This window comes from Lepisosteus oculatus, chromosome 2, assembly GCF_040954835.1.
Source record: "Lepisosteus oculatus isolate fLepOcu1 chromosome 2, fLepOcu1.hap2, whole genome shotgun sequence".
NCBI classification, from domain to species: domain Eukaryota; kingdom Metazoa; phylum Chordata; class Actinopteri; order Semionotiformes; family Lepisosteidae; genus Lepisosteus; species Lepisosteus oculatus.
In genome coordinates, this window is record NC_090697.1 from 65,605,603 (window position 1) to 65,621,700 (window position 16,098).

At 51.1% G+C, this 16,098-nt stretch overlaps 1 protein-coding gene across 5 annotated transcripts in view; it reads left to right on the forward strand.

Moving 5' to 3' along the window:
* kcnip3a (Kv channel interacting protein 3a, calsenilin) overlaps nt 1–16,098 on the forward strand; it is an 87,749-nt gene that overhangs the window by 66,036 nt on the left and 5,615 nt on the right. For 4 of the 5 annotated variants that reach the window (XM_069180858.1, XM_069180863.1, XM_069180868.1 and 1 more), the window contains 6 exons: nt 3,193–3,317; nt 6,779–6,848; nt 7,960–8,030; nt 10,033–10,140; nt 13,409–13,513; nt 15,051–15,113. In XM_069180858.1, the coding sequence (XP_069036959.1) occupies nt 3,193–3,317; nt 6,779–6,848; nt 7,960–8,030; nt 10,033–10,140; nt 13,409–13,513; nt 15,051–15,113 (542 nt within the window). Of the gene's footprint in view, nt 1–841; nt 974–3,192; nt 3,318–6,778; nt 6,849–7,959; nt 8,031–10,032; nt 10,141–13,408; nt 13,514–15,050; nt 15,114–16,098 lie in introns of those variants that run through there. The other variant, XM_069180871.1, reaches the window with a different exon arrangement.

Here is a 16,098-nt window from a genome sequence, read left to right on the forward strand (position 1 = left end):
ATAAGATGATTGGCTCAAGCATCAGCTGATGGGAGGGGTTTGCCACATCCTCGCTCTCCCCGTGTGCAGTCACGGGGTTCGCAGCCCAGTATCGAAAAAACGCGTAATTGGCTTCTCCAAACTGGGTAGGAAAAGTACCTTCTTTTCTGAATTTCTGGAAAAAAAGAAGGGAACTCAATTTGGTGAACGGCAGTCCTCCTCGCATCTGCACTGATGCCCGGAGCCTCAGAAGACCATACTGGTACCCCTGCCACCCTCTCCCTCACCCCAGTGCCCATTAGCAATTAGAAACTCGCAAAGAGCTTTGTCCTGAAAGCGGAATAAGTGTGACAGAGAGGGAGGGAGACCAGGAGACCTGCACACAGAGAGCAGGGAAGAGAGACAGAGAGCGAGGGCTTGCTGTGGCTGTTGTTGTATTCTTTATTTTTCCCCCAGCAGTGAAATACTGGGAGAGAGAGCGTGGTGGGAGAGGGGAATGTAGACAAAGTCAGAAGTGTGGAGGGAGGGAGACTGAGTTATGATGGCTCCCTTGTCGCTTGTTCGCTGCAACATGTTGCTGTTACCTAAGCCTCTGAGAGCGAGAGAGAGTGGAGGAGAAAAAGAGAGAGAGATATGAGGAGAAGGACCGAGGCAAGCTGTCGGACTTTGTTGGAGGGTGCGATCCGAGGCACGCTGTCTGGCGTTCCGATCTGCGATCTATCCTTCCCGTTAATTTGGGAGGAGAGGAGAAGGGAGACCTCCACTGCGTCAGAGGAGGGGGGATCCTGTCCTGATCTCCAGGAGTCTGAGCTCCCAGTGGAGGGGGCAGGGGGTGTGGGAGGGTGGGCTGGCTGGAGGAACCCTGGGGGGCAGGAGAAAATGGTGAGGGGCAGCTCGGAGTCGGAGGGGCTGCAGACAGTCGGGATTGTCTGTCTGGTCTTCATGTTCCTGAAGCTGCTGCATCTGCTGGGGCTGATAGACATCACTGACCCAGGTAGGGGGAGAGAGAGTGAGTGAGGAAAGGGGAAAAGAATGAGTGGGGGAAGAGGGGCAGGGGGGAGAGAGAGTGTGGGTGGAGGGAGGAGAGAATGAGGGTGGAGTGAGGGGAGAGTGAGGGTGGAGGGAGGGGAGGGTGAGGGTGAAGAGAGGGGAGTGAGGGTGGAGGGAGGAGAGAGTGAGGGTGGAAAGAGGAGGGTGAGGGTGGAGAGTGTGGGTGAAGGGAGGGGAGAGAGTGAGGGTGGAGAGAGGAGAGGGAGGGTGAAGAGAGTGAGGGTGGATGGGGGGGAGAGTGAGGGTGGAGAGAGGAGAGGGAGGGTGAAGAGAGTGAGGGTGGACGGGGGGGATAGTGAGGGTGGAGAGAGGAGAGGGAGGGTGAAGAGAGTGAGGGTAAATGGAGGAGAGTGAGGGTGGAGAGAGGGGAGAGTGTGGGTAAATGGAGGAGAGTGAGGGTGGAGAGAGGAGAGGGAGGGTGAAGAGAGTGAGGGTGGAGAGGGGAAAGTGAGGGTGGAGAGGGGAGAATGAGGGTAAATGGAGGAGAGTGAGGGTGGAGAGAGGAGAGTGAGGGTGGAGAGAGGGGAGGGTGAGGGTAAATGGAGGAGAGGGAGGGTGAAGAGAGTGAGGGTGGAGAGAGGAGAGTGAGGGTGGAGAGAGGGGAGGGTGAGGGTAAATGGAGGAGAGGGAGGGTGGAGAGAGTGAGGGTGGAGAGAGGGGAAAATGAGGGTGGAGAGGGGGTGAGTGAGGGTGGAGAGGGGGTGAGTGAGGGTGAAGAGAGTGAGGGTGGAAGGGGGGAGAGTGAGGGTGGAGAGAGAGGAGGGTGAGGGTAAATGGAGGAGAGGGAGGGTGAAGAGAGTGAGGGTGGAGAGAGGGGAAAGTGAGGGTGGAGAGAGGGGAGGGTGAGGGTAAATGGAGGAGAGGGAGGGTGGAGAGAGTGAGGGTGGAGAGAGGGGAAAGTGAGGGTGGAGAGGGGGTGAGTGAGGGTGGAGAGGGGGTGAGTGAGGGTGAAGAGAGTGAGGGTGGAAGGGGGGAGAGTGAGGGTGGAGAGAGAGGAGGGTGAGGGTAAATGGAGGAGAGGGAGGGTGAAGAGAGTGAGGGTGGAGAGAGGGGAAAGTGAGGGTGGAGAGATTGAGGGGATAGAGTGAGGGGGAAGGGAGGAGAGACTGAGGGTGGAGCAGGCCAGGAAAAGGGTAGATGGTGAGGAGAGCAAAGAAAGGAGTAAGAGAGAGGAGAGAAAAATGTGGATGAGAGTGATGATGTGGGTGAAAGAGAGGGGTGTGGGTGAGAGAGTCTCAGTTACAGATACTGTAAATATCTGTCAATGGTGTGCTACAGATGTTATATTGTCAAGATGGATGAGTTAGTGTTGCCAAATCAAAAAGTAACAGAGCATTTACAATAAAACATTATTATTTGTTATCACATGAAACATCTGTTCTCTCTATCTGTTCCTCCTCCTCTCCCCCTGTAGGATTGATAGCTGTTCTGATTCTGGCAGATATAGGAATTTAGGAATATAGGAAGATTAGGTTTGCTATTTTATTGAAGAATGTCTGATCCTGGCATGCAGAAAAAAGTGCATCAATCCAGGTCTGCCTGTGTCCAGTTCCTATGACCAGGTTGTGTTCACTGAGCCTGTACTTCATCAGGGTCTGTTTCTCCTTGTTTTCTTTCACCCTGGTCACATACTCCACCATTGTGTTCTGTCTTTCTAGAGCTGGTAACATTTCAGTTTGTGTTGTATGGGTCCCAGTGGGTGAGGTAGTGTTGTTTGTATAGTGATTTAGTTGACTCTGATTTGTGTGGATACAGCAATGCTACCCTGAGCAAGCAGGAGTCATTGTGGCCCAGGGCAGTGAGCTTCAGAAATTCTGATTGCTAATTTTTAGGTGTAACTGATATTTTATTGCTCTCTCTTGTACATGGATAAGCAATGGGTATTAACCTAATTCAGATCTGCATGAATTGTGTGGAGTTTTGCTTTGCACATGGAGGATGATTTTACAAGACTCTGTTTTCAGGGCTCCTATGGGGTCTAATCCTCATCTGTGATTGGACCACACACTCTACAACCACAAAGGGCAATGGGGAGGATTACGGTTTTAAATATTCAGAGCCAGAGTACTACAATGGAGTTAATATTGTACAGCCTCATGGTGCAGGAAGCTCTGCACACCTTCTCCTTCCTTGTAACCCCTCCCTCACTCTGTGTCCCAACAGACAGCAGTGAGAGTGACCTGGAGCTGTCCACGGTGAGGCACCAGCCCGAAGGTCTGGAGCAGCTGCAGGCCCAGACCAAATTCACCAAGAAGGAGCTGCAGTCGCTCTACAGGGGCTTTAAAAATGTGAGTCACCCTCTCCTGGCCCCTCCCATCCTCACCACTGCTCTCTCCCCAACACCGCCTCTTCCAGAAACCCCCTCATCTCCCCCGACACGTCCAGGCGAAGCGGCTCCTTGTGAGCAGAAGCCCCTCGGCCTTGAAGGCCGTCAGTCACGTGCTTTTGAACCCCCTGCTGTTACGGCGAGCTGCCAAAACGTACATCAGGACCCTGTGCGGTGATCTCGGCGCGTTAGGCGAGCAATCCGTAGTCGATAAGCAGGCAAAAATCCAAAACAGCCAAGGGTTAAGAACAGGAAGTCAGAACTACAGGCGATGTAGGAGCTCCAAGGGAGGAGCCGATACAGAGCGCTGACTGATTCTGATTGAGGGTTTATAAGGAGTGGAGGCTGGGGTGAGTGTAGTGAGACTGATTGATTAACACGCGCGGCGGTGCTTTGTGGAATCAGCCGGCGCTGGGGACTGGTTCGAGCGTTTCCTGGTAACAGGTTTCTGATCGCTGGTCGTAACCACTGCCTTACAGCAGAGGCGGGGGTTCTGTCTGTACGCCCTGCGTGATCCCCTCACCAGCTAATTCAGCCATTCCAGGGGTGATCCCCTCTCACCCAGAACCCTGCAGAGCACCTCACGATGGGGGCCAGAGAAAATGACAAGACAAGCAACTCGAGAACAAGCAAGAGGACAGGTCCAGGAATACACCGACACCAAAGGAAGAGTGGGAGTGTAAAAGCAGGTTTCGGACAGGCTGGGAATGTCACCAGCCCTGACAGAATTCCGAGAATTCCAGAGCCTTGGTGCGGAAGACTGGGGATTGGAAATGGGAAAGGTCAGGACCTGAAATCCTGGAACAGGGATTGCACACAGTATAGCATGATGTTGGGCACAGTGGAATTCTGTTCTCTATTTCTCAACCATCAGCCATCTGGGCTTCCCAGCACAACTCAGCGGCGTGGCGTTCAGGAGCTACTGTAAGTCACCATCCAGAGTCAGTACAGAGTTAGGTAGTGACAGAGTCAGTACAGAGAGTTAGGTACTGACAGAGACAGTACAGAGTTAGGTACTGACAGAGTTAGTACAGAGTTAGGTACTGACAGAGTCAGTACAGAGAGTTAGGTACTGACAGAGACAGTACAGAGAGTTAGGTACTGAGAGAGACAGTACAGAGAGTTAGGTACTGACAGAGTCAGTACAGAGTTAGGTACTGACAGAGTCAGTACAGAGAGTTAGGTGCTGACAGAGACAGTACAGAGTTAGGTACTGACAGAGTTAGTACAGAGTTAGGTACTGACAGAGTTAGTACAGAGAGTTAGGTACTGACAGAGACAGTACAGAGAGTTAGGTACTGAGAGAGACAGTACAGAGAGTTAGGTACTGACAGAGTTAGTACAGAGAGTTAGGTACTGACAGAGTCAGTACAGAGTTAGGTACTGACAGAGTCAGTACAGAGTTAGGTACTGACAGAGTCAGTACAGAGAGTTAGGTACTGACAGAGACAGTACAGAGTTAGGTACTGACAGGGTTAGTACAGAGAGTTAGGTACTGACAGAGTTAGTACAAAGAGGTAGGTACTGACAGAGTCTGTACAGAGAGTTAGGAACTGACAGAGTCAGTACAGAGAAATCACAGTGCAGTTCAGTGCAGGTTTGAAATAGGTTTATTGCAGACGGCCAACCAGACAGCAAAGCAGACGCATCTTTGCCTGCTCTGCTCTGAAACAAGTTCCCCGGGTGTTTCACAAACCAGGCACAGCCCAGGTCAACCTCTTGAGCAACCGTTAGATAGATAGGATAGATAGATAAGACTTCATTGATCCCACAGGGAAACTGATGAAAATGTGCTTGAGGACATCAGGGCAGTGTTAAGGAACAGGACGCACATGTCCTCAAGCACAGAATATAGAAGGGCACACAAGGTGTTGGAATATTTTTAAAAACAGCGCAGAATGCGTATTCCGATGCCCATCTGTTTGAGAATGTCACAAACATTCTGCCTGTGATCTGCCTGGTTTCTCAGCACAAAGGAACAGTGTCACACTGAATTCCACGCTGGCAGAAACACTGGGAGCATTAGGAGTGAAGCTATGACTTGGATTTCTCACTATGAGGCCTGACTTGGTCTCAAGGCCATAAAAAAGCTGAAAGCTGAAGCAAAGACGGTGAGATCTGAGCTCCTGCTGACACGCAGCAAACACAAGCGCTGCCTGTGATGGTCAGGCAGTATGTGCAGTGAGGCCCTGTTCACATTGTCTGGGTGAGCACTGTTCTCTGCCCAAGGCAGGGCCCCGTGCCCCCGACGTTCCCGGACAGAGGAGGTTTTCACCCCAGACCGTGCCTCTGAAGTCGCCCCATGAACTGTGACCTGCACCCCCCTTCCTGACGGAATTCTATCCTCGGAGGAATCCCGCCTGGCAGAATCTCCACTCTGGCCTTTGGAGAAACAGCTGGATTGTAATCAGCTGCAAAACGGGGAGGTTGTATGCAAAACTCCTGCTTTCGGTTTCCGTTCTCCGCTCTCTCATGAGCTTTTAACCCATCAGCCAGCAGCCTGCTGACATCACCCACTCCCTGCAGCACTCCCTCCGGAGCCCGTCCAGGCCACGGAAGAGAGGAGCGGCTTCTCGACTCCCTGCCCCTTGAACCCGACTCTGCTCCTCGCTCCACTGCTTGATTAAAAGCTCTCCGGCTCCATCTGTCCCGCCCGGGGGTGTCGGTGACCGGGGGGCGAGGACAGAGCTCCTATCTGAACTTTGCACACGTCACGTCCAGTCTGGCTCCAGCCTGCCTGCCTCCATCTGCTGTTTGGAGTCGCCGCTATATCAGGAGCAGACGTGCAGCCGTGACGGGAGAGCGTGACCCATCATCCCTGCGTCACTGCCACTGCGCGCAACCCGCCCGCCGGTGAGCTGAGAACTGTTTGTCAGGCTGGTTCCCTCCTGCTCTGGTCTCCTTCTAAACTCCCACTCATCCTCGACATAGCTCTGGACAACCAGTGCATAAGAAGCAGCGCTTCTCAAAGGTCATGCCACTCTTCTCCCAGTCCCTTGACTTGAACTGGCTCAATCGGGTTATTATCACCGTCGCACGGGCGGGATTGGAAACGAACTGGACAGTAGAATTCCAGGGATTTGAGAGGTCTGGCGAGATAGAATCGCGACGGATTCCCTTAGCAAATAAAGTCCTGTTTGCGCTCGCATGTCTCCACGAGCTCCCAGGTCTCCCAGCTGTCCCGTCGGTGATGGGGGAGGGTTGGCGAGACCCCGTGCAGGTGTGTGACGGCGGAGTGCAAGTGTGCAGCAGCCACAACAGACAGGAGGCGGCTGTGTTCACGAAGGATGGAGGGACATTCGGAAGGGGGGGGTGGGGGGGTAGGATGATTTGCTACCTGTGTTGGCGCCTGCAGCTGGTTTGAAGCAGTAATTGAATCAGGTGGCCGCTGTCTCTCTCTCTCTCTCCCCTTCTCGGCTACAGGAGTGCCCCAGTGGCCTGGTGGACGAGGAGACTTTCAAGATGATTTACTCCCAGTTCTTCCCTCAAGGAGGTGAGAGAGGGGGAGAGGAAGGGGGGAGAGAAGAAGAGAGACGGGTGGAGGGAGGGATCGCCGGAGGGAGAGGGGTACAGGCAGGAGAGACGGACCAGGAGAGAGGGAGAGGGAAAGAGAAAGAGAGGTGGAGAGAGGGACTGGGGGATGGAGAGGGGTACAGGCAGGTGAGATGGATTAAGAACAGAGGGAAATAAAGCGAAAGAGAGGGATTGAATGATGGAGAGGGATGCAGGCAGGAGAGACGGACCAGGAGAGAGGGAAATAAAGAGAGAGAGAGAAAGAGCGGGGTGGAGAAAGGGATTGGGGGATGGAGAGGGATGCGGGCAAGAGAGATGGATGAGAAGAGAGGGAAATTAAGAGTGGAAGAGGGAGAGAAAAAGAGGAGTTGAGAGAGAGATTAAGAAAGGAGAATTAAGAGGCAGGCAGAGCAGAGTGAAAAGTAAGAAGGAGGAGGGGGAGGCATGAAAGACTGCAGGGCAGTGCTGAAACTCGTATTTCATTACGAGACCGAAACAATACGGCTCTCTGGTCACACATTCACCTCCTCAAGTCATTCTGAGTCAGAGTCTCAGACACACTGAGAGCTACACAGTCACACTCTGATTTATATACACCATGATTCACTCACACATTCATACTCTCACTTATATACACACTGATTCACTCACACATTCATACTCTCACTTATACACACACTGATTCACTCACACATTCATACTCTCACTTATACACACACCGATTCACACATTCATACTCTCACTTATACACACACCAATTTACTCACACATTCATACTCTCACTTATATACACACTGATTCACTCACACATTCATACTCTCACTTATACACACACTGATTCACTCACACATTCATACTCTCACTTTTACACACACCGATTCACTCACATTCATACTTTGAGACGTGAGACATTAGATATGACATAATAATACATATCCAGACACAGACACACAGACGGGTGCCTGAAGTACCCGTAGTGTCAGACGTACTTCCAGCGGTGTAGTCCAATCCTGGACTGTCACAGGTAGAGGGACAGAGAGGTTTGGGTGGACAGGAAAAAAAGTAAACAGAGCTGATCTGTCTCCTTGCAGACGCCACGACATATGCCCACTTCCTGTTCAACGCCTTCGACATCGACAGGAACGGCTCCATCCGCTTTGAGGTGAGACCGGAGTCGCTCACAGGGTCTGTTTTCCCATCAGCCTCCGGCCCCTGCCGGCTTCACGAGGGGCACGGGCGTCATCGCGTCCCCCCTACCCCCTTTCCTCGGTGTTGTCCCTGAGCTCTCATCCCGCCCCACCTCGCAGTCGGGATCCCGGCGGTGGGTTTTAATAATAATAATAATAATAATAATAATTAATAATTGCTTACACTTATATAGCGCTTTTCTGGACACTCCACTTAAAGCGCTTTACAGGTAATGGGGACTCCCCTCCACCACCACCAATGTGCAGCCCCACCTGGATGATGCGACGGTAGCCATAGTGTGCCAGAACGCTCACCACACATCAGCTATCAGTGGGGAGGAGAGCAGAGTAATGTAGCCAATTCATAGATGGGGATTTTTAGGAGGCCATGATTGGTAAGGGCCAATGGGAAATTTGGCCAGGATGCCGGTGTTACACCCTGCTCTTTAAATTACCACAGAGAGTCAGAACCTCAGTTTTACGTCTCATCCGAAGGACGGCGCCTGTTTACAGTATAGTGTCCCCGTCACTATACTGGGGCATTAGGACCCACATGGACTGCAGGGTGAGCGCCCCCTGCTGGCCCCACTAACACCTCTTCCAGCAGCAACCTTAGTTTTTCCCAGGAGGTCTCCCATCCAGGTACTGACCAGGCTCACACCTGCTGAGCTTCAGTGGGGGGCCAGTTGTGAGTTGCAGAGTGATATGGCTGCTGGCTTCCTCTCTCCGGGCCGGACGATGATGCCACTTCCCGAGATGCTGACGAGACCGGAGTGGCGGCGCAGGAACACCCCAGTGGCGGGTCGACACCGCTATCTCACGTGGGCGTGCGACTGCCTTGTGCAGCGATACGGCCGGGGTGTGGGTAGGAGAGAGGGCACCGTGCTGAAAGATAGGACAGACTTGCCCACCTGTTGAAGTTGAAGGGTACCTGGTGGACATTTCACAACTCCAGTTTTAGATATCGACTCGTCCTGTCTTCATGAGCACAAACTCCGGGTCACTATTTTTGGAGAGTTCGCTTGATTGCTAATAGAGCACAGTGACTCTCCCGCTGTCGTCTTCCAAGTGGACGCAAGGTCTCAGCTGAGACCCTTCGGCCCAGCTCGCCCTTCTGGTTTGCTCAGAAACCCATGGATCCCAGAATCTCATCCAGCACTTTACGGAAGGATCCCCTGAAATCTACTTCAACAGCTCAGATGGGCGGCTCGCTGGAGACCCCCACACCCCTGTGAAAATGAGCGAATCCTTTTTGTCAGACCTTAATGCATCCGATTTCTTAATTTCTTAACAAGTGTCAGAGTCTCTCTGCAGACACACAGCTCATCAAGTGTCGTCCTTGGACAGAATGTTTTGAAATGAACATGCAGTGAGTCTGTCAGAAAAACAGACCTCGTTCTTAAGGTTGGATGAGATTATGAAGATTATCAGTGGTCACACCACTCAGCTTTTCCCCTGTTTGAGCTCCTTCGCTCAGGAACAGGGCTGAGACCTGTCAAACTAGAACAGAGCCAATCCGAAAGAGCACCCACCCTGAGGCTATTTGCTCTCTCAACTCAACACTTATAAACGTATTCATTAAAGCATCTATTGGTAGATTTGTGGATTCTATCTTCACTGTCATGTAGGATTGTGCTGTATTTTGTATAAAACAATAGCTAACTTCGATTTTGACTTGAGTGGCCATGGATGTTGCCTGTACTGTTTGTTGCTATTTTATTTTTGTCATTGAGTTTGCCATTAACAATAACTGAATTTTGTACAGCACCTTTGGAGGCAGTCATCTCCAATATCATTGTTATTCTTGTGCTTATTTAGCGATGACATTATGGACCTCGTCTATGTTCTTGGGGACGGGGTCATGGAGCTGTCTGTTGTAAATAATGGTGACGTCCGTGTTGCTCCTGTGTTTAACTGCTGATACTGTGGCCAGTGCCGATGATGGTACTGATGCGGTCTGTGCTCCTCCTGTCCCAGGACTTTGTGATCGGGCTGTCAGTGCTGCTGCGTGGTTCCGTCACAGAGAAGCTCAACTGGGCCTTCAACCTGTACGACATCAACAAGGACGGCTACATCACCAAGGAGGTCAGCCAGGGCCCAGGGACGGTGGAGCGTGTGCAAGGGTGGAGTGTGTGCATGTTAGGTCTCTCTGCAGACCCACAGCTCAGACAAGTGTCAGACTCTGTGCAAACCCACAGCTTAAACATGTCAGACTCTGTGCAGACCCACAGCTCAGACATGTCAGACTCTTCAGACCCACAGCTCAGTCAAGTGTCAGACTCTGCAGACCCACAGCTCAGACATGTCAGACTCTGTGCAGACCCACAGCTCAGACAAGTGTCAGACTCTCTGCAGACCCACAGCTCAGACAAGTGTCAGACTCTGTGCAGACCCACAGCTCAGACAAATGTCAGACTCTGTGCAGACCCACAGCTCAGTCAAGTGTCAGACTCTGCAGACCCACAGCTCAGACATGTCAGACTCTGCAGACCCACAGCTCAGACAAGTGTCAGACTCTGCAGACCCTCAGCTCAGTCAAGTGTCAGACTCTGTGCAGACCCACAGCTCAGACAAGTGTCAGACTCTGTGCAGACCCTCAGCTCAGTCAAGTGTCAGACTCTGTGCAGACCCACAGCTCAGTCAAGTGTCAGACTCTGTGCAGACCCACAGCTCAGACAAGTGTCGGACTCTGTGCAGACCCACAGCTCAGACAAGTGTCGGACTCTGTGCAGACCCACAGCTCAGACAAGTGTCAGACTCTGCAGACCCACAGCTCAGACAAGTGTCAGACTCTGTGCAGACCCACAGCTCAGTCAAGTGTCAGACTCTGCAGACCCACAGCTCAGACAGGTGTCAGACTCTGTGCAGACCCACAGCTCAGACAAGTGTCAGACTCTGTGCAGACCCACAGCTCAGACAAGTGTCAGACTCTGCAGACCCACAGCTCAGACAAGTATCAGACTCTGTGCAGACCCACAGCTCAGACAAGTGTCAGACTCTGTGCAGACCCACAGCTCAGTCAAGTGTCAGACTCTGTGCAGACCCACAGCTCAGACAAGTGTCAGACTCTGTGCAGACCCACAGCTCAGACAAGTGTCAGACTCTGTGCAGACCCACAGCTCAGACAAGTGTCAGACTCTCTGCAGACCCACAGCTCAGACAAGTGTCAGACTCTGTGCAGACCCACAGCTTAGACATGTCAGACTCTGCAGACCCACAGCTCAGACAAGTGTCAGACTCTGCAGACCCACAGCTCAGTCAAGTGTCAGACTCTGTGCAGACCCACAGCTCAGACAAGTGTCAGACTCTCTGCAGACCCACAGCTCAGACAAGTGTCAGACTCTGTGCAGACCCACAGCTCAGTCAAGTGTCAGACTCTGCAGACCCACAGCTCAGACATGTCAGACTCTGCAGACCCACAGCTCAGACAAGTGTCAGACTCTGCAGACCCACAGCTCAGTCAAGTGTCAGACTCTGTGCAGACCCACAGCTCAGACAAGTGTCAGACTCTGTGCAGACCCACAGCTCAGTCAAGTGTCAGACTCTGTGCAGACCCACAGCTCAGTCAAGTGTCAGACTCTGTGCAGACCCACAGCTCAGACAAGTGTCAGACTCTGTGCAGACCCACAGCTCAGACAAGTGTCAGACTCTGCAGACCCACAGCTCAGTCAAGTGTCAGACTCTGCAGGCCTACAGCGCAGTCAAGTTTCAGACTCTGCAGACCCACAGCTCACACAAGTGTCAGACTCTCTGCAGACCCACAGTTCACACAAGTGTCAGACTCTGTGCAGACCCACAGCTCAGACAAGTGTCAGACTCTGTGCAGACCCACAGCTCAGACAAGTGTCAGACTCTGTGCAGACCCACAGCTCAGACAAGTGTCAGACTCTGTGCAGACCCACAGCTCAGACAAGTGTCAGACTCTGTGCAGACCCACAGCTCAGACATGTCAGACTCTGCAGACCCACAGCTCAGTCAAGTGTCAGACTCTGCAGACCCACAGCTCAGACATGTCAGACTCTGTGCAGACCCACAGCTCAGACAAGTGTCAGACTCTCTGCAGACCCACAGCTCAGACATGTCAGACTCTGCAGACCCACAGCTCAGACAAGTGTCAGACTCTGCAGACCCACAGCTCAGTCAAGTGTCAGACTCTGTGCAGACCCACAGCTCAGACAAGTGTCAGACTCTGCGCAGACCCACAGCTCAGTCAAGTGTCAGACTCTGTGCAGACCCACAGCTCAGTCAAGTGTCAGACTCTGTGCAGACCCACAGCTCAGACAAGTGTCAGACTCTGTGCAGACCCACAGCTCAGACAAGTGTCAGACTCTGCAGACCCACAGCTCAGTCAAGTGTCAGACTCTGCAGGCCTACAGCGCAGTCAAGTTTCAGACTCTGCAGACCCACAGCTCAGACAAGTGTCAGACTCTGTGCAGACCCACAGCTCAGACAAGTGTCAGACTCTGTGCAGACCCACAGCTCAGACAAGTGTCAGACTCTGTGCAGTCCCACAGCTTAGACATGTCAGACTCTGTGCAGACCCACAGCTCAGACATGTCAGACTCTGCAGACCCACAGCTCAGTCAAGTGTCAGACTCTGCAGACCCACAGCTCAGACATGTCAGACTCTGTGCAGACCCACAGCTCAGACAAGTGTCAGACTCTGCAGACCCTCAGCTCAGTCAAGTGTCAGACTCTGTGCAGACCCACAGCTCAGACAAGTGTCAGACTCTGTGCAGACCCACAGCTCAGTCAAGTGTCAGACTCTGTGCAGACCCACAGCTCAGTCAAGTGTCAGACTCTGTGCAGACCCACAGCTCAGACAAGTGTCAGACTCTGTGCAGACCCACAGCTCAGACAAGTGTCAGACTCTGCAGACCCACAGCTCAGACATGTCAGACTCTGCAGGCCCACAGCTCAGACATGTCAGACTCTGCAGGCCCACAGCTCAGTCAAGTGTCAGACTCTGCAGACCCACAGCTCACACAAGTGTCAGACTCTGTGCAGACCCACAGCTCAGTCAAGTGTCAGACTCTGTGCAGACCCACAGCTCAGACATGTCAGACTCTGCAGGCCCACAGCTCAGTCAAGTGTCAGACTCTGTGCAGACCCACAGCTCAGTCAAGTGTCAGACTCTGTGCAGACCCACAGCTCAGACAAGTGTCAGACTCTCTGCAGACCCACAGCCCTGGTCCAGGAGGCTTACCTGTTTTTATATCAGCCAGCAGAGGGACGTCACTCTGACCAGCTTGCTGTTCGCACAGCTGGGAGTGATGTCCCTGGTGTCTGGCAGCCAGCAGTGGAGCAGGCTGAGTGCTACAGTATGTGTGTTAAGCCTGTGTTGTCACTCCAGGAAATGCTGGCGATAATGAAATCCATCTACGACATGATGGGACGATACACCTATCCCTGCGTCCGAGATGACGCTCCTTTTGAGCACGTGGAGAAGTTCTTCCAGGTACTAAGTCTATTACTGTTCAACACCCAGGAAGTAGCTTGCTGTCTTTTTGTGGAGGTGTGACTGCTGACTCAACCAATGGATGGGTTAGATTGAGGGCACTAGCACTCCCAGTGTAGGAGCAGGGATCTTCATTTATAGCATTTATTTTTAATTAAGAAATAAGTTAATAAAGTAAAACATGAAGGCTTTACAGCCTGTTCCATGCTTTAATGAGCAATACAAACATACATTAGCGTGAGGTTACTAAAGAGACGCCGGGACTCAGCTGTAAGACTGGAACCTCAGTGCTCTTGATGTTTCACATGGAGGCTGTGCCCTGTGTCCAGACAGGATAAAGAACTGAAGCCCAAGAAGGGGTGCTGTTCCCTTCCTCGCGGATCCCCCCTGCATTCCCCATTCCCCATGTCCTCTGCCCGCTACCTGGGACAGAGGAGGGGGCGGCGCCCCTCGGGGCCACGCACAGCACCGCCACCACTTGCCCGCATTTCCCATCCGGAACAGACAGCATCTTCCAGGGCCGGCCACTGTGGCCCCAGGGCGTCTCACTGATAAACAGCGCCCTCTGCTGTGCCTTTCCACAATAATTAACACCACATTGAAGGGAGCTACACTCAGAGCAACTTGTGAAGCACATGTTTGCTTGAAGCTGTGTTGCATTAAGAAAGCACTAAGGACCAGGTGTAATTTTCAGCAGAAAGCATCCACTTTAACAACAATGGATTCCTATCAGGACTGCCATTTGCCCCACTGTTCTCTCCACTCGGACATTAGTTCTGTGAGCGTTATTAAGTTTTGGAAACATCCAGGAGACATTTATTTCAGATGATCTCAATTGGTAGATTGCTGTTCGGTCATTAAGACAGTAAGCAATCTGGTCTGGCCTAGCAAACACGCACGCCTACCTCCGATTTTGTGAATGTGCCTCTCCTTTCGTAAGGCATAGCTAGAACACAATTTCAGTTCTAACCGTTAGTAGAGGAAATGTGATGTTCAGAGTGGAAAAATTAAAACGGAGCAACCCGGAGCCACAGTCTGCTCTCTCAGGCATTGTTTTTCATTAGTCAGTAAAACTGAGGGGTGAACAGAGCACAGCTGACCATTAGCTCAAGATGGTGAGGCTGGTGATTGCTCAGTTGTGGGCAGTCATTTTGTAAAGTCTACTTACTTCCATCTGCATTGCAGTGTGAATGTTATTTTCAACACTAGCTGTGACAAAAGTAGTAATAGTAGTAGCAGTAGTGTTGGCAGTATTATTAGTATGAGTGGTAGTAACATTAGGGGGAAATGCAGTAGTTGCAATAGTAGCAGAAGCAGCAGGTAGTGTCAGTATTAGTGGTAGTAGCAGCAGTAATTTCTGCTGCTGTTAAATTATTGATCTTTCACTCTCCTGTCCCAAAGACTGCATCTGAATTCTTTTCACCATACAATCACACAAGTATAATGAACCTTTATTTTATTTCAAAAAAGTACTGAGAGACATGAGCACACACTCAAATATATTGTGTAGCAATGTTGTCATATTTCTTCCTTTCAGAAAATGGATAGAAACAGAGATGGAGTGGTGACCATTGATGAGTTCATGGAGACCTGTCAAAAGGTACTGATGCCTGCATGGATGCACGTTGCACCCAGACACACAGGTTTATATTCCTGTAGAATATTACATGAAAAAGGTTACAAGCAAGGAGTGGCCATTCGGCCCGCGTATCCCTTTGGTCGTTAGTAGTTCATTGATCTAACAATCTCTTTCAGTTGTTTCATGAAAGAAACCAGGGTATTGGCTTTACTAACATAGCTGTGTAGCTTGTCCCACACTCCCACCACCCTTTGTGTAATGAAGTGCCACCTCAGTTCTTAGTTTTGAATGCACTTCCTCATAGTTTCCGCTTGTGCCCTCTGGTTGGTGTTTTATGGTTTATTCTGAGGATTCCCCACTGCTACTCACTCCATCCTTATATAACGTTCAAAAGCCCGCTCAAATGAAACTCCACGGAGGCGAAAACAGAACTAAGACATAAATATTTTGGCACAGATTAAAAAGCCAATGCAATTTGGTTTATAAAAATGTCATTTCAGTCTGTTTGTCAGGAGTTACTGCCCTTGTGGGCACTTTATCTCTGGATTTGGCCCTAAATGGGCAGTAACACACACACCGGTTCACTAACACAGACTTCTACAAGATGTAGTAGCCCAGTGAAACAGAAGCCACATGCACTCACAGGTTCACGAATACTAATACACACTAGATTGTGCACTCACACAGACCTTTAAACTTCAACACACGAGTGAAACGCAGTTGATGCTGCAATGTGTACTCACTGTGACGCTCCAATGCATTTTCACACAGACACAATAACGCACACTCTTACAATATCATCCACTAACACTCTCACAGACACACACTAGCGTGTAGACCCTTAAAGACACACAGCACCTGTAACTCTCTCCGGCACACATTATACATCTCACTCACGCTCAGTATAACACCGGGGAATGAGAAGGATTTTAACAAATAGCATTTTTTAATTTCTGTGTACTTAATACCTTGAAATATTGCAAAATAGAATCTATGATGACGACGA